Below are 17,080 nucleotides of genomic sequence, written 5' to 3' on the forward strand. Positions count from 1 at the left end.
TCGCTAGGGGGCGCATTGGGGCTAGTGCGCCTCGCTGTCCTCGAACCAGTGGTAGCGCCCCACTCGTTGGACTGAGTCCAAACGCCCGAGGAAATCTCTGATCGATTCTTTTGACTTGGTATATAAAGTTAATTATTTGTCTTCTTTCCATCAACAAGCAGAACATCCGTTATGGTGTATCGGCTAGCATCCGTCGCTTTCATCAGCTCATCTGAGCAATGTCAGCCTCCGACGAGAGCCGGTAAGCATTCAATTCCTTATACGACTCATCAAATCAATTCTAACATTCAAATCAGGGTTCGACTCCCGGTAACGGAACAAATCTTCTTTTTTTGCATTTTTTTTTAACTCTTGAATTGCTTGGGGTTAGCTTGTCAACCGCCCCACCAGTACCATACGTCTAATGCCCATCTGGCACTGCTGCAAATCGGCAACGTGTACAGGTTACGAAAGTACGCCAAATATCCCATCCCATACTTTATAACCACATAGCAAAACCTTTCTCGCAAAGGGATGATACTTTTTGAGTTGCTTGCGCTTGGAGTTTTATTTGGATTGTGTTAGCATGCAGCTTTTGGATATAAGTCATCATGTTGTGGATGAATGAATTGCTACACATGGTTCTATCAAGCCGTCTTCTTTTATACTCGTACAACAACCTTTTTTAGAAGTCTGCGAAAGATAACGACGCTACTAATGTTACTATAGGCTGTTTATACATAAATTTCTTCTGACCTCTAGATGTCGGTATTTACATGCCAAATAACTTGCCCACGTAATTAGACTCTGCAAGCTCCACACTCTTCTTGGTGAACTCATCCAAGTCTTCCTTCGGTAACCCTAGCTTCTCATTGTCTAAGCCGCTCGTGACCTCATACAAGCCAGCATTCTCACCCGGGAAGAAGAAGCGGGAATACAGTCTTCGACCAAAAGCCGAATGATTGCCCTTTTCCATCTGTTGGACGCTTTCTTCGAAGATCTGCTTTGCTGGAACTGAGTCGAAAGTCCAGTCGGAATCCGTAGTTTTCGTGACACGTTTGAGTGATTCGAACATGTCTCGCTGATTGACGGCGAAAGACGAGATGCGCACGAAGTCATTCGCGTAATCTGACAATGTTGCAGACTCACTGCCATCTTCAGTCTTAGAGATTGGCAAACTCAAAAGCTCAGCCACTCCTCTTCCTGTCTGGGGCCAAGTAGATGTATTGATCTTTTGCAGACCATCATCGTACCAAAGGACATGCCTTTTCTGGATGTCGAACCCATAGAAATGCGACCAGGATAAACTGTACTCGTACCAGAACGAGCAGGCAATCCCAATCCACTTGCTCTTCCCGAGACTTTCAATCAAGTTTCGCACTGCTGCCTTGGGCGGACCGATCAATGCATCTCGCCCGGCCTGCTCGCTTGATCTGTCATTTCCAAACTCATTTGGGAGGACCCAGGGCACACCCGCATCAGCAGCGGCCCGAACGAGCTTTGCTTGCTGATCTGGCGGGGCCCCCACAGACATGGTGATCAAGAGGACATCCTGGCCCTCCAAAGCCTTTACTAGCGATTCATGCTGGTCGTAATCCACCCGGGCGATTTGGACGCCAGGTGCGGGAGTGTTGGTGCTGTCTTGACGAGAGATGGCAGTGACCTTGAATTTGCCTTTTTGCAGCAAAGCATCGACGATAAACTTGCCGATCTGGCCGCCGGCACCGACAATGGCGATGTTCTCAACGTGGTTCTTTTGAGCCATGGCAAATGAATTTACACGATGAAAAAATGGATGTATATAGTGAGCCTGAAAGATGCTGATCTAATGAGATAGAAGATATTTGTATTGCTTCAAAAATCCGTTCTAGACCTGATATTTATATTCTTTGGGTGTTAGATGCTTCTCGCACGCCATGCTTTCTTTGGTCTCCCTGCACCTCTCTTAACTCCGCATGAACACACCACCTCGTGTCGATGCAAGAGCCAGGATCGAGGGATCATTGACTTGCAGGGGACGATTGATATTGGCTGGACGAACACCGGAGTTAGCTGGCGATAGCACTCTTTAGTCGTGATATCGGGGGCATCGGCGCCTTTCTCGTCCGGTCGGCATCCTGTGTGTAAGCTAAGGTTGCTCCGATCCCATCGTCGCTGTCTCAGTGCCCTGAGAACTACCTCTTACTCCTGGATCACTGGCATACGTTTTCGCCCATGATCGTTGGGGGTTGGGACCGGAACGGAACATCTTTTCGATTCGGATATATTTTCTCCGATTAGGGTATCTCCGAAAGAGCGATGCTCAGTGGTGGAGGAGGGCCATCCTACGAGTACGGCGAACATGGAGTGCGTAATACATGGCGAGGGGTCTGTATATCTCACAGTCGCACGATGTACAGTTCATTGATGTTGATCAGGCAACCTTCTAAGACTGGAAGAGGATGATGGTGCTTATAATGTCTAGAGGGGTTGCACTACGGAGACATTTGATCACGTGATCTCATTCAACACCACGATCTACATCAATTGAACGACATTGACGTATTCCCACGAGCTTAGTTCTCTATGTGAGTTGTGCGCGAATCGACTTACCTCAATGTCTTGTAGCTAATCATAGAAACAACCCTCTTCAACGTTTCACTGGAGGAGCAATTGGTCTACGGGTCTTACGGCAAGTCCTAGACAGATTTGGAAGCCGATCGTTCCGATCGTGAGAACTTGGCCCCTTGATTCCACGTAATTGCGCATCTCTAACGCGCGGTAAGGGCAACATGATACGGGACGATTTGGCCATGTATATCTTTTCAAGGAGTCCCCGAAGCCGGGTAGAGAACACGTCTTTTCGTCCTCCACGTGATCGCGCTTTCATTTCATTCATTCTATCTCATATCTCCATCTTATTCGACCGACCACTAGACTAGGGAAAGGACAGGGAACCTACATTCTTACAAAGGTTTAGCTGAATGGGTATCCCTAGACTGCAAAAGGTTCGCACCTTCGCTTTTGGTGTACAGGGCGAGAAAAACCTGCCTTGTAATGATAAGTACATCATCGTGTACGACTTCAGTGAAGCCGGTTTGTTCCCCCACGCCGAAACGATTTCAGACATCGAGCTAATCGGAAGAAGAAACCGATGAGGCGATAAAAGAGTTCAGCACCCTGTTAGAGGATGTCAAATCTGTAGGCTTGCATACCGAAGTACGTGCAGGCTACAATCAGACATTGCTTGTCTTCGTCCAAGCACCTCGTGAACTGCTCGGTAACACCGTTTACCGTTCGCGGGTCAAAGATTGGCTTTATGGAATCACCAAGCAGCATCCCGGTGGCAATCGTGACACCGTCGTCGATGGAGATTTTGAAGCCGAGGACATCTTGTCCATGTACCATTTGGTAAATTGGCGCAAAGAGCTTGGTGGTGCTGGGATCACTCCCGAGTTCGGAAAATGGAAGAATGTGAAATCCATATTTCCGCTTCACAACATATCAGCAAACGAAGACCTTCTTTACCATCTGAGCAAAAAATTGCTGCTCAGCGCTGAAGACCTTGACCGCATTCGAGACCTCTGGGGCGCCAAGGTTGCTTTCTATTTTGCCTTTTTACAGACATATTTCGTCTTCCTTATAATTCCTTGCGTGGCAGGTATCTTCGCTTGGCAATTTCTTCCGCAGTACTCGCTTTCCTTTGCTTTTATAATTGGCTTTTGGTGTACTGTTTTTCTTGAGTATTGGAAAATCCAGGAGACAGACCTTTCCATCCGCTGGAAAGTGCGCGGAGTGGGAGGCTTGAAAGTCAACCGACCGCAATTTCAGTACGAAAAAGAGTTCGTTGATGCTGCTGGTAGAGTACAGCAATTTTTTCCTCGATGGAAGCAGATTGCTCGACAGTCAGTCGTTATTCCTTTCGTTCTGCTAAGTCTGCTTTTGCTGGGCATCCTTATCGTTGTCGTCTTTGCGATTGAGATTTACATTAGCGAGGCATATGAGGGACCTTACAAGTTCTATCTGGTAAGTGGCTATCGATGATGAAAAGCTATACGTTTCTGATGCTGACGTTAATTCAAAGGAGTACCTTCCTACCGTTCTGCTTGCGATATTGCTACCATATATCGGCAACACGCTCGAGGACATTGCATCCACCATGACGGAGTTTGAAAATCACCGAACGCAAGACAATTACGAAATGTCCCTGACGCAGAAGATTTTCGTGCTGAACTCGATTACGAATTACTTACCTATCTTACTGACGGCATTTGTATACGTACCTTTTGGTGACATTCTAGTCCCGCAGTTGCAGAATAACTTGCACAAAACGTTCGGAGCATCCATTGGCAAATTCGACTTCAAGAGCGATGCAGACAGACTACGGAACGAGGTCATAGCTCTTACTGTTACTGGTCAGATCTCCAACCTTGGAGAAGAATTGGTCTTCCCTTATCTCAAGACCCGCTTCAGGGAATGGTGGCGAGAACACCAAGCAAAGAATGCCGATGCTGATAACTTGCTCGAGGACGATCCTTCTGAAACGAAAACGCTCAAACGCGCGCGAAAGCAAGCCCTCTTATCGCCTTACAATGTTCAAGATGATATTTCGGAGATGGTCATACAATTTGGATACCTCGCCTTGTTCTCCCCTGTCTGGCCTTTGATACCGATTGGTTTCTTAATCAATAACTGGATCGAATTGCGTTCCGACTTCCTGAAGATATGTATCGAGCACCAGCGCCCAACACCGGTTCGAGGCGACGGAATAGGACCTTGGATTACTAGTTTGGAGGCTTTGACGTGGCTCGGCAGCGTTTCGAGTGCAGCGATTGTTCACTTGTTCGGGCAGCATCATTATGCAATGGGCATCATGCAGACTACGATGGGCAAATGGTGCTCGCTACCACTGACCATCTTTGTCTCGGAGCATATATTCCTCGCATTTAGGGCAGCGGTGCGGTTCTCCCTCCAGAAGATTGGATCGAGACAGATACGTAAGGAGAGGAACGAAAGATATGCGGAAAGGAAGAAGTATCTCGACGAGCTGGAGAGCAGTACCACTAAATCAGGCCATCTTGACGTCGTCGAAAGAGAGCGAAGGAAGAGTGTACGAATGACGTCCGAGGATGTATTCTGGACAAGGCAAGCAGAGGAGGGCGTGAGCAATGAAGTTGGCATTGGGTTGATAAGGGCTGCGAAACAAAAGGAGGAGCAAGGAAGGGGAATCACCAAGGTTGATTGAAACCTCAAGGACGATCGTTTGGACCCTGCGGTTGATCAGAGAGGTCCCAGGCTCTCACTACGCCTTACCGGGCCGCAACCCAACTTCGAGGGAGTACTGGACTCTAAAATCGGTGATAGTTCGGAACTTTAAGTGATTAGTCCTAAATCTGGGGTATTCACGTTGACTCGGCGATGTGCCACCGTCTGAAAGGATACCCAAAATAGCCCCTGGGGACCCCATACCGGATAATCCAACATCCCCATATTACTGTTGTGGGGATCAAACATAGTGAAAGTGGGCATTGTATTCTATAACTTTTCTAGACTTGCCATTTCGTCACTCAATTCATGACATTTCGTAAGTATTCGTCTTAAGCTTAGCGACAAAAGTGGAGAACGATCGTGGTTCTTCAGATCCTCCATTCTTCGGCATGTATCAGCGGTATAAGTGCTGAAGTTACCCATTAATGTACCACGGTCCAATCACATCCGTCTACAGTTACTGATGCTCTACTTGGAAGATCTTTCGTAGACCAGGTCAAAAAGCCCCTGCGATTGACCCCCAATTCAGATATGAATCAAGTCCATGTCATCCCCGGATAAGTAGATAGCTGACAATTCCCAGTCCCTGGTAGAGAACGAGGCGCAGATGAGAACCGGGGCACCACTAGATAGTTCTCTCCACGCGAGGGCTCCCCTCATAAAAATTTCCCACAAATCGAAAGTTGCGATCTTGACTTGAGATATTGATGATGTGGGTTGAGGCGTGAATGCAATCTAGGAAAGAAGCAACTTGGCATTCACCTGACCTTGCATGGATCGGCTTTTAAAGATGCTTTTAGCCAGAACTCCACAATCAGCTAGGTATCTCGCATATTGCGCCCAGAGCCTCACAGTGGATGAAAGGATTACTGGTTCCGAGTGTTGTCGTAGATTACGAACTCTTCCATTCTTGCGGACTGTCTCATACTACAGTCTCTGATCACCCGGCACGCTACTCCCGTGGGATTTAATCAAACAATGGACTGCTATTCTATCCCCGCAGAGAATTATTGACACGCGGAGCGAATATGGATATTACGAAAGCATATAATCGATATGGGCAAATGCAGTGCTGTGGACGTCCGGTTTTGCAAAAGAGAGATTATAAAGAGTAATCCCCTCCCATCATGACATATCGCCGCTACTTTCTGTCTGTCATCAACCCGAGTTCCATTCGCGATCCATCAACATGAAGTTCACACTTGTTCTTGCTGCTGCCTCCGTGGCCTCCGCCATCCCGTTGGCGGAACCAGAGCCATTGATGTCTCGTCAGGCAGCGGAAAGCATCCACGATGCCATGGTCGCGAAGGGCAAGAAGTACTTCGGTACTTGCACCGACCAGGGTCGACTCAATGCCGGATCTAACTCAGCCATCATCAAGGCCAACTTCGGTCAAGTGACACCGGAGAATAGGTATGGAATGAATAGGAGTTTCCCTATAATTGTCACTGAACTTGAATAGCATGAAGTGGGACGCCACAGAATCCTCGAAGGGAAACTTCAACTTCGGAAACTCTGATTTCTTGGTGAAGTTCGCCACCGACAACAACAAGTTGATTCGTGGTCACACCACTGTGTGGCATTCACAGCTGCCCGGCTGGGTATCCCAGATTCGTGACAAGGCAACCCTAACCTCGGTCATGCAAAACCACATCAACACTCTCATGAAGCGCTGGAAGGGACAGATCTATGCTTGGGATGTCCTCAACGAGATCTTCGAGGAGAACGGCAACTTCCGCGCCAGCGTTTTCTACAACGTTTTGGGCCAGGACTTTGTCAAGATTGCGTTCGAGACTGCTCGTGCTGCTGACCCCGACGCAAAGCTCTACATCAACGATTACAAGTAAGAGACCTCCACTACCTTTTCATAGAACGAATAATCTGACACTCCTCAGTCTTGACACAGCCAGCTATGCTAAGACGCAGGCTATGGTCCGCAACGTCAAGCAGTGGATCTCGCAAGGAGTTCCCATTGATGGTGTCGGTTCCCAGGGTCACTTGACCTCTGGCCAGGGTGCCAATGCTCCCGCTGCCATGGCCGCTCTCTGCGGTGCCGCCCCCGAATGCGCCCTCACTGAGGTCGACATCCAGAACGCCCAGACCTCGGATTGGCAGAACGTCGTCAAGGCTTGCATGAACCAGGCCAACTGCGTTGGTATCACCGTCTGGGGTGTTCGTGACAGCGATTCCTGGAGGCCTTCTGGCAACCCCTTGCTCTTCGACTCTGGCTATAAGGCCAAGACTGCATACAACACTGTGTTGGCCCAGATCAAGGCTTCTTAAGCGGCTTGAGATTAGCACATTATATAAAGACGTCTGTCTACGGGTGATTGTACATATTGTTTCAGCAACCTGCTCATATTCATACATATCGGAAAAGCAAAGAATTACGCATTACCAAATGATGCAAGACGTTCATGATTGATTCCATTGAAATGAAGATTCAGCATGCTTCGAGTCTGTTGATGGGAAAATTGACATTCTTGTCTGCCCGGTTCATGGTCTGCGTCTCCAGACATTAGCTAGAGGCTAGTTGCCGGGGAATGGCCAGGAACGCAGTGATCAAGCAAACGGCCCATTTTGACCAAATCAAGCTAAATCATCCGCGGATCTTCCCATCTAGGTGTCGTTCAGACGTCACAAACTAGATGAATGTATGTCGCAATATGTGTAACTACATACAGTCTGCACGAGTTTGTAAAGCCCATACATCACTTACAACAAAATTTCTGGCAAACTAACCATTAAAAGGTCTGGCTGAACATGGACACACATGGAGAGGCGCAAAGAACATCAACACTGGCCACATTATTGGACACCGTTAACTACATGTCGAAAGAGCACTTATACGATCGACTCATCAGCCCTGATCATGTTCGCGTAAACGATTATCCAACTTATTGTCCTATCCACCGGGAAGCTAAACTTCGGATTACGCATCCTAACTCATCCCCAGTTTGTTCAAAGCCAACTGCAAAAATTTACCCTCTTGACCCAAGTTCTTTCTCTGCAAGGGCTAGCGCGGGGGTAGCACCATTAAGACATAGAGAAAATACTAGGTTGAGTCCGATCATCAATGGAAAGAGCAGCGGGCCTTGAAACAACGCATCGCGTTGAAGGCATTGAAATCCCGATTGCTGCCGATCGAATACATGATTTGGCCGTATGAGGTATGGACTAATTCATGGTGGTCTATCAGGTGAGACGACTTCACCAATGGCAACAGTTAGAGCCGGCGCAAATGCGGCCACAAAAAAAAAAGGGTTATGATTTTTCAGGACTGCGAGGATTAGCATCACAAGATGTCCTTAGCCTCCAATGAATTGAAATAGAGTTGTAAAATATCATGTTTGGATTACCACTTTTGCGTTCTCGTGGGTGCAAACCAGTTTGTGTTTCTAAATGAGCTGAACGGTGTTGTTCAAAGCGATCCGACTTCATGTAAGACAGACATCATAGCAAGCCAACCAGACCAATCGGTTCAAGGGATGCATATCTTTTGCCATATCCAAATGCGATTCTGAAAGGGGAATGTTCATCGAACGTGATCCACTAGACTTCTTCTGGGAGAAAAATGTGCAGAGCCGCATTGCGCTACTGGTCGCTAGAAGGATTTTAGAAATCTCTTAGAACTCTTAAATGCCTTTTGGCTCAGTTAAGCTCCACCAAGCTCCACTACCAAGACCCACCACGCTACCTTGTTCTATTGCTCAGCATGGTTCTCGGAAAGAATATCGGTCAACTTCGTCAAAAGGTATCTCTCCTGATCTGACATCCTCGATTGTAGTGGTGAGCACGAAACTCCGCAGTAAAGCACATGGAGAAGCTGTAGCTTATCTTCATGCGACCATGAGGGTGGGACTTCTGTTTTGTTGAGTCCATAGAGATATGGGGAAATGCTGGGGGAAACGGGGAGCAAAATGCCCAACAATATCGCAAGAAGTGTTGAAATGCGTACTTGTAGCAAAAGACGCCCCCAAATCTTCAACCAAAAAACAAGAGATACGCCGAGATTTTCCCAGTACTAGACTCCACATACAAGCATTCTGGGGTGAAACCAAACCAGATTATGGTGCACGCGAACTACGGTAAGACCAACCGAGTGAATAATAGGCTGCTCTCCACGTCATGGGACAAGTCTTGGGGATCCCCATGGTGTTTTCTGCGGAGCCTCGTGCCGAAGTACAAAAGGCGGAGATCTGCTTCGCACAGGAGGTTTGCTTTCCAAGGGTATTTCCTTCTGCGCTTTTCACTGCTCCTTTTTACTCTTGAGCTGAGCTCGAATTCGTCGATACTCATCGACGCCTTTCCTCTTTTATAGTTCTTTGATACCCCTGTACCTAAATTCAAGATGGACGAGAAGCAAGTCGATACCACTAAGTCCGAAGTGCCATCTCAGCACACGGAGGTGGTCGCGCAGCATTCTACAGCAGACATTCAGACCGCTCCTCGAACTGGAAGTATTCCTTCCATGGCTCAGCCAAAGGCAAAGAGCGAACACCTTGAGTCCGCAACAGGCTGGGAGTCCGACAACCTGATCCATGACTTGGAGAAGGAGTTGGAGCAAGCTGGCGATAAGAAGGGAATGTTCGATCTCGAGTTCAAAAACCCCAAGCATTTCACATGGCTCCTTGTTGCCTTCGCATCGATGGGTGGCCTTCTTTCTGGTCTCGACCAGTCTCTTATCTCTGGAGCCAACTTGACACTCCCAAAGTCTCTCCATCTCGACGACCGACAGAACTCTCTGGTCAACGCAGGCATGCCATTGGGCGGTTAGTGTGACCCAATAATGTAACTTGTACTTCTATTTACTAACGTATTGTTCTAGCTGTCGGCGGTGCACTTCTCATCTCGCCTTGCAACGAATACTTTGGACGCCGTTGGGCCATCATCATCTCTTGCATCCTGTACACTATCGGCGGCGCGCTTGAGGCCGGTAGCATCAACTTCGGTATGATCGTTGCCGCTCGTGTCATCCTTGGTGCTGGTGTTGGTCTTGAGGGCGGCACTGTTCCCGTCTATGTCGCTGAGACTGTCGAGCGCAAGCTTCGTGGAAATATGGTTTCCCTGTACCAATTCTGCATTGCCCTCGGAGAGGTGCTTGGTTATGCCGTCGCAGCTATGTTCATCAGTGTTCCCGGAAACTGGAGATATATTCTCGGCAGCTCGCTGCTCTTCTCGACTATCATGGGTGTCGGCATCTTGTTCATGCCGGAGAGCCCGCGTTTCCTCATGCACAAGGGCAAAACACTTGAAGCTTACAAAGTCTGGAAGCGCATTCGCGGTATCTCCACACCCGAGTCTCGCGAAGAGTTCTTCGTCATGAAGGTCAGCACCGAAGAGGAGCAGGCGGAGGTTGCGGCCGGCCGCACTGGCAACTACCCTTGGATGGATTTCTTTACCAAGCCCCGTGCTCGTCGTGCGATCATCTACGCCAACATCATGATCTTCTTGGGTCAGTTCACTGGTATCAACGCTATCATGTAAGTCAACGAACATCTGCATTTCATGTCTATCCACAATCGAAACTAACCATCATGACAGGTACTACATGTCCGTTCTCATGTCTCAAGTTGGTTTCGATACCTACGATGCTACTTACATGTCTCTTGTTGGTGGTGGCGCTCTTCTCATCGGTACCATCCCTGCCATCTTCCTCATGGAAACTTGCGGTCGTCGTTTCTGGGCCATCGCCATGTTGCCCGGTTTCTTCATTGGTCTTGTTCTCGTCGGTGTAAGCTACCACATCGACTCTCTTAGCGGTACCCTCGGTGTCTACTTGACTGGTCTCGTCATCTACGAGATGTTCTTCGGTTCCTACGCATGCTTGACCTGGGTCATCCCATCAGAGGTGTACCCCACCTATCTTCGCTCTTACGGTATGACAACTTCTGCTGGTTGGTTGTTCTTGTCTTCGTTCATTGTTACATACAACTTCACTGCCATGCAGAACGCGTTCACAAAGACCGGTCTCGCTCTCGGCTTCTATGGTGGTATCGCCGTCCTTGGCTGGTTTTACCAGATCTTTTTCATGCCGGAGACTAAGGACAAGACGTTGGAGGAGATTGACCAGCTTTTCCAGATGCCCACAAGGCAATTGGTAAAGATGAATGCGAAGAGCGCGTGGGAAGTCACCAACGATCTTCTGCACTTCCGCTTCAAGAAGGTCTTCATTGACAACAACCGCCGCTCGGAAGAGTAAAAATCTGGATGTTGGATTGCAGTTGAAAGAAAGGGTTGGGATGCTGTAGATTAAGTAATATAAAAGAGGTGTTTTATCGCCTATGGCGCATGTAGTTGAGCCATCTCAGAGTCAATGAAATATTTCATTTATGACATCATACACTAGCCATTGCAATTGCATACAATCATAGCATGCCGCAGAACTTGTGTGAAAGACCATGTTGTTGACCAGCACAACGTCTATTCGCAGCATCCTAGGCTTGTTCGGTTGACATTCTCATGTTGGCAAATAAAAAAAATTGCAAAAAAAATTGCAAAAAAATGAACTCGTAATTGGCCAAACCGAGTTCTGAACGTAGAGCTCCTAGCCAGGGAAAGCTAGGTAGTAGCTGTGGTCTGACCATCCACACAACTTTACCATACGTTTCTTTTTAATTAATGTTAGACTCCTAAGCTCTGAACCTTATATAGACCGTTGGATAGTTTCATTGCCGATCAACCAGGTTCAATAATTATCGTGGTAATATATATATTGCCATTGAACTAATTTTCCGGGGTGCAAACATCCGCGAAGACCAGTACTAGCCCCTGCGTGGAAGGTGAATACAAAAGCAGCCGAATAAAGGTATGGGTAGTGCAAGGGAATCATGAAGACTTCCTTGAAAAGGCAACATTCCCAAATTTGATGCGATCCCCGAAGTAAAGCAACAACGTGCCCTAGTCAATCAGTACGTGTGGTTTTAAAATCTACTTGAATGGCAAAAGAAGTATTCAGGACGATGTGACGTTGCATTTACCAACTGGCAAACCCCGCAAATCTGCGGGGTGTCTCTCTCGACACGATGTTTACCTGTAGGGTACATGGCTTGCACCTGGTTGAGCTACAATCTGTCCTGCACGACGGTGTTTGTGTATTGTCGTGACGAATCGAGGATCTCATACCTGTTGTAGAAGACCAGTTCGCTTTGACCCAACTTCTCAAAAGATTCGACGTAATGCACATAATCACAAGACTTGCCATCGCAAGCTGTCTAACACTGACCTTGCAAGCTCAGGATGCACCCAAACCATACCTACGAACACCCTCGCCGCGACAAATAACATGGCAACAGCGCGAGTACTACGCATTCATCCACTTCGGCCCCAACACCTTCACGGATGAAGAATGGGGCCGCAGCCAAAGCACTCCCGACGTCTTCGCTCCAACAACGCTGGACACCGACCAATGGGCCGAATCGTTCGCCCGCGCGGGAATGGCGGGCATGATATTGACAGCGAAACACCACGACGGAATGGCGCTCTGGAAAACCAACTCGACGACCTATAAGATCGACAACGGGAAATGGGCCAAGGACCGCGCCGCTAAAGGTCTCGAAACAGACGTCGTGCGTATGGCCGCGGCGTCAGCGAAAAAGTATGGGATTGATTTCGGTATCTACTTGTCGCCTTGGGATATCCATCGTGACCCAGCCATGCCTAAGGAGCATTTGGCTGGTACGATCTACGCGGAACCGCAGATCTTTGGAGACAGCAGCCCAGGCGACTACAATGAGCTTTACGTCCAACAACTGACAGAACTTGTGACGATGAAACACGATGACGGCTCACCGGTTGAGATCTTTGAAATATGGCTCGATGGCGCGAGTGGATCGAACACAGTCCAAACGTTCAACTGGACGGCATTCCGCGACATCATTCGACAGCACCAGCCCAACGCAATCATGTGGGGACACCAAGGTGTAGATGCTCGCTGGGTGGGCAATGAAGACGGTGTCACAGTCGCGACGAACTGGCACACAATCAATCGCACTCAAGACGACAAACGCTACAGCGAAAGCGAGCTCCAGACCGGAATGCGCGATGGAACGTATTGGACGCCTGCCGAGGCTGATGCGCGTATTCGCGACGGCTGGTTCTATCATGCGAACGAGAAGCCGAAGACAGCGGACGCGCTTATGAAAATGTACTTGCAGTCTGTGGGTCAAAGTGTCAATCTACTGCTCGATGTTCCGCCGGACAGAACGGGCAAGATCGATGCTGTGGATGCGGAGGTGCTGCTTCAGTTCAAAGCGCAGCGAGATCGGTTCCTGAATCGAGGGCTTCTTAAGCCAGGGTTCGTGGTGAATGCTAGCAGTGTGCGCGGTGGCGGTTCGTCTACATTCGCTGCGGCTAACGTACTGACGAACGATAAGACATATTGGACGATGGACGATAATAAGAGGGTTGGGTCTTTGACTGTTGACTTGGGCGCTGATGCGCTTGTCGATGCTTTCATTGTCCAAGAACATGTGACGTTGGGCCAGCGTATCGGCGCATATGCAGTTGATGCGATGATCAATGGCTCTTATAAGGAGGTCGTTCGAGGCACATCGATGGGGTATAAACGTATCCATCAGCTCACGTCTGCTGTACGAACTAGACAACTTCGCCTACGGATTGAGCAGGCGAATGCTGTACCATTGATTCAATATTTCCAGGCTCTAGGGACGAGCTCATGAAAGGACTAGTTTCTGTGAGGCGTGTAATGAGTATTACCGCAGAATGTCATCTCAGCTTCCATCGAAGCTGGTTGCCTTGAATATTTGACGGCATACATATGATTAGCATATCACGGAAAGTATATAAGAGATATTGATTCGTCACATCTGCAAAGGCCATTGGGACAATCATAGAACAGGCTCAGCATCTGCAAAAAGCTTGCATTGCCAAATGAGAAGTGAATTGAAAATCCTCTATCAAAGAGTTAAAAGTATTTACACGAAAATCGTTTCCTCCCCTTTGTTATCCATGAACAATCATTTCTGGTTGTGTGAATGCTATGAGACTATGCTCTTTAGACGCGAAATGCGCGAGCATGGCGGCGAGCCTTTGCCTTAGCAACATCGGCGGCCTCCTCATCTTGAAGCCAAGCAATGAAGGTCTCGAGGGTGTACTCCTTGTCCGATGGGGCGGGAGTCTGGGATGCCGCGGGAGGAGCAGATGCGGCAGGGGCGGTTGCAGAAGGAGCGGGAGCAGGGCTGGATGAGACTGGCTCGGCGACGGGTGTTGCGCTTGCGGATGCAGTGGGAGCAGCGGAAGTGATCAAGGTCGTAGGCTGAGCTGCGACGGCAGTAGAGGTGGGCTGGGCGGCAGCAGTGGTAGCAGAAGGCTTGGGGCTTCCGCTTCCACCGGTGGCTGCTGGGGGAGCACCGGTGATCTGACCGAAGGTCAAAAGCTGGGGAGTAGCCTCAGACCCACCTGCGATGAGAGCTGGGCCGGGAATGGGGTAGTCAGAAAGGTCAGCGTGGATGCTGAATCCAAGACCAGGGCCGGTCTTGGAGTAGGCCTCGGGGAACTTGACACCCTCGAAGGTGGCAGATCCGCTACCAGTGACGGTGAGCTGGTAGCAGGTCACGTAATGCTGAGCACCACCTCCTGAGCTGGCAGCGTGCAAAGCGATAGCCTCAGCTCGGAGGAGGTAGTCACCAGGAGCAAGGTCAGCGGGAATCTTGAAGTCGAGTTTACCGCCTGACACAATTGTTAGTTCCGTATGATTGATTGGATATGTTCTGAGACGCACAGTTGTAGTTGAGGTCCTTGGTTCCCCAGAAGTCGTTGTCTCCTTGAGCGGCCTCCGGGTTCTTCTTCCATCCGTTCTGGTAGATCTTGAAGAACTCGCCCGAACCATCGGCAAGGGCAGCATCCTCGACCTTGCCCATGTAGGCAAGAACAGGTCCCCAATGGGCACCACCGATGCCCTCCTTGGTGCATTCACGGTCGTTGTGTTGGTGCATTTCGATGGTGACTGTGTCGCCAGCCTCGAAGCTACACTTTCCAGCAGCAGCAGCAGGGTTGACGTTACCTGATCCAGTAATTAGTACATGCACAAAGACCTGTATTGTGTAATTGCTTACATTGCAGAGCAGTGCTAGTGTAGTCCTCAATGGGGCTGTTGGATGGAGGCAACCTGGCGCAAGTGGACTCTAGGTCCTCACCGTTCCTCCAAAGCTGTTGCCATGTGGCGTGGGCGTTAGCCATGGCGGCCATGCCAGCGAGGATAGCGACAGTCTTCATGATGATGATGATGATGATGGATAATGTTTGGTAAAAAGAGTGACTAAACGAAGTTGAAACGAAAGACGAAATGCAAAAAGTAAACGAAAGTCCAGCTCAGCTGCGTTGATGATGGCTATACTGGTGAGCGACGGTCAAGTTCTTTATAACTGACATACTGGCAACGAACGCTAATTCCATTAGAGATGACAGCCGTTTGGCCTCGCATGATGGCTCGTTTCGTTTAGCAAGAGCGAAATCCCAGGGGCTAGACTAGATGCTTGGTGTTTCTCGAAAACATGCAAATATATGAGCCAAGAGAAGGATCATGCGTTTCATCGAATCTGACGAGATTTGACAGGTCCAAATATCGCATTCTGATTGGTGGAGCATCTGTTGTATCCTGCATGTGTCCACGAAGAGACTAGCTGCGGTTCGGTTCGATAACTTCCTGCGATTCAGAGGTGCTCTCTAACCACCACTCGATGCTGACAACCCGTTACGGTGAGCCCATGGTTATTACTATTGATCGATACCATTTTCTGAGTTATGTTCAGAATCATGGTCTATAGAGATTTGTTTGAAGACGCCTACTATGCTGCATGCAGCACGGTTCTAGGCAAAGCGACAATTCTGGTGGTGATGGCCTTTGCTTCTTCCTGTGGATCTGGACCACCCGCGTCGCATTCGCTCTGTACGACAATGACCATTCTTCAATTCTCGCACTTGTTAGAATAGTGTTGCCACAGAGAAGTACGGAAGACCACCACTAGTTGCAGGTAGTCAGCCTTCTTGAAGGTTCATGTCCTGTGTAGAATCCTTGGTACGGAGCTGTCTGCACTTCATTCTTGTCATTTTTCGGAAGAGGATGCCGTTGAAGCGCATCATAATCTTAAGCTCCCTACACCTCAAGAACCATTCTGTCTCACAGTCTAGTGCCTTGATCGCCACTCGACAAATACGAGGGACGCAGTGGGATGGGCCTTTGCGCATGAGGAATGAGATCATGATCTCTACTGCATCATGAAGAAATTTGTCCAAACTATGATTTCATGCAGCAGTAAGAGAAAGAGAACTTGATACCAAAATCCAGGTCAACGTGGTAAGCGCTCGACTCAGGTGTGAGAAGTAAATTGTTCCATGGCGGAATCCATTGCTTGGCGCCCCATGCGTACGGGTCAGTTGAAACACGCTTGTGGGGACGTCATCAAACAATGGCGTTTATCTAGGCGCCGCAGAGACAAAATTCCATATACGGTGCACATGGACACGAGTCGAGTTGGGATATTTCTTAAAGTTTCGGTGTGCGCGTTGCTGTTGAAGGAATGGAAAGGCGTATCGCTTTGGGTTCGCCTCTTGAGTCTTATATTGAATGGCTTGGATGATGCTTGGTGAGGGCCTAACGGTCTGCAAGCGACCGCCCCTTCGTGTTTGAAATAGTGAACTGCAATGTTACGTCCTTCTACTTTCTGAAAATCAACATAGATGAGAACTTGAATAGTAATAGAGAACAACAGCAAGTTGCAAGATAAGTAGATACTAAAGGTATATACAGAATGCTTTGAATAACATGAGACCGTGTAGATGCGCCAAATGATATAATGCAGGATAGGTGTTCGTAAATGTACTGTTCCAACGA

The 17,080-nt window shown here is 48.6% G+C and overlaps 7 protein-coding genes across 7 annotated transcripts; 5 read left to right on the forward strand and 2 right to left on the reverse strand.

The window, feature by feature from the left end:
- Positions 1-532: 532 nt before the first annotated feature.
- On the reverse strand, positions 533-2,011 carry BU24DRAFT_14200 (NAD(P)-binding protein). The gene has a single exon (XM_033521142.1). The coding sequence runs from the start codon at positions 1,742-1,744 to the stop codon at positions 752-754; it is 993 nt and encodes a 330-aa protein (XP_033389399.1). The 5' UTR covers positions 1,745-2,011; the 3' UTR covers positions 533-751.
- Positions 2,012-2,942: 931 nt separating this feature from the next.
- On the forward strand, positions 2,943-5,203 carry BU24DRAFT_457078 (DUF590-domain-containing protein; the record flags this gene model as incomplete). Its single annotated transcript, XM_033531501.1, has 3 exons — positions 2,943-3,054; positions 3,107-3,984; positions 4,043-5,203. 3 exons carry the CDS (start codon positions 2,943-2,945, stop codon positions 5,201-5,203), a joined length of 2,151 nt encoding a protein of 716 aa, XP_033389400.1.
- A 1,212-nt stretch (positions 5,204-6,415) lies between these two features.
- On the forward strand, positions 6,416-7,509 carry BU24DRAFT_404114 (glycoside hydrolase family 10 protein; the record flags this gene model as incomplete). Its single annotated transcript, XM_033525624.1, has 3 exons — positions 6,416-6,639; positions 6,689-7,069; positions 7,122-7,509. The coding sequence occupies 3 exons, from the start codon at positions 6,416-6,418 to the stop codon at positions 7,507-7,509; spliced, it is 993 nt and encodes a 330-aa protein (XP_033389401.1).
- A 2,068-nt stretch (positions 7,510-9,577) lies between these two features.
- Positions 9,578-11,428, forward strand: BU24DRAFT_338739 (MFS sugar transporter-like protein; the record flags this gene model as incomplete). Its single annotated transcript, XM_033523143.1, has 3 exons — positions 9,578-9,998; positions 10,055-10,709; positions 10,771-11,428. 3 exons carry the CDS (start codon positions 9,578-9,580, stop codon positions 11,426-11,428), a joined length of 1,734 nt encoding a protein of 577 aa, XP_033389402.1.
- Positions 11,429-12,173: 745 nt separating this feature from the next.
- BU24DRAFT_438341 (glycoside hydrolase family 29 protein) lies at positions 12,174-14,088 on the forward strand. The gene has a single exon (XM_033530248.1). It carries the CDS (start codon positions 12,405-12,407, stop codon positions 13,905-13,907), a length of 1,503 nt encoding a protein of 500 aa, XP_033389403.1. The 5' UTR covers positions 12,174-12,404; the 3' UTR covers positions 13,908-14,088.
- A 20-nt stretch (positions 14,089-14,108) lies between these two features.
- Positions 14,109-15,703, reverse strand: BU24DRAFT_446162 (lytic polysaccharide monooxygenase). Its single transcript, XM_033530748.1, has 3 exons — positions 15,303-15,703; positions 14,969-15,250; positions 14,109-14,916 (listed from the first exon to the last, which is right to left on the reverse strand). The coding sequence occupies exons 1-3, from the start codon at positions 15,460-15,462 to the stop codon at positions 14,243-14,245; spliced, it is 1,116 nt and encodes a 371-aa protein (XP_033389404.1). The 5' UTR covers positions 15,463-15,703; the 3' UTR covers positions 14,109-14,242.
- A 238-nt stretch (positions 15,704-15,941) lies between these two features.
- Positions 15,942-16,264, forward strand: BU24DRAFT_14289 (uncharacterized protein). Its single transcript, XM_033521150.1, has one exon. The coding sequence runs from the start codon at positions 15,991-15,993 to the stop codon at positions 16,177-16,179; it is 189 nt and encodes a 62-aa protein (XP_033389405.1). The 5' UTR covers positions 15,942-15,990; the 3' UTR covers positions 16,180-16,264.
- The last annotated feature ends 816 nt before the right edge of the window (positions 16,265-17,080 follow it).

Source organism: Aaosphaeria arxii, assembly GCF_010015735.1.
Source record: "Aaosphaeria arxii CBS 175.79 unplaced genomic scaffold BU24scaffold_1, whole genome shotgun sequence".
NCBI classification, from domain to species: domain Eukaryota; kingdom Fungi; phylum Ascomycota; class Dothideomycetes; order Pleosporales; genus Aaosphaeria; species Aaosphaeria arxii.

Coding starts and splice junctions, on each gene's coding strand:
- BU24DRAFT_14200 (XM_033521142.1), bottom strand. CDS start 1,744: ATGGCTCAAAAGAACCACGTTGAGAACATCGCCATTGTCGGTGCCGGC.
- BU24DRAFT_438341 (XM_033530248.1), top strand. CDS start 12,405: ATGCACATAATCACAAGACTTGCCATCGCAAGCTGTCTAACACTGACC.
- BU24DRAFT_446162 (XM_033530748.1), bottom strand. CDS start 15,462: ATGAAGACTGTCGCTATCCTCGCTGGCATGGCCGCCATGGCTAACGCC. Junction 15,251..15,302: donor CACTAGCACTGCTCTGCAAT/GTAAGCAATTAC, acceptor TTACTGGATCAG/GTAACGTCAACCCTGCTGCT. Junction 14,917..14,968: donor CAAGGACCTCAACTACAACT/GTGCGTCTCAGA, acceptor CAATTGTGTCAG/GCGGTAAACTCGACTTCAAG.
- BU24DRAFT_14289 (XM_033521150.1), top strand. CDS start 15,991: ATGTTCAGAATCATGGTCTATAGAGATTTGTTTGAAGACGCCTACTAT.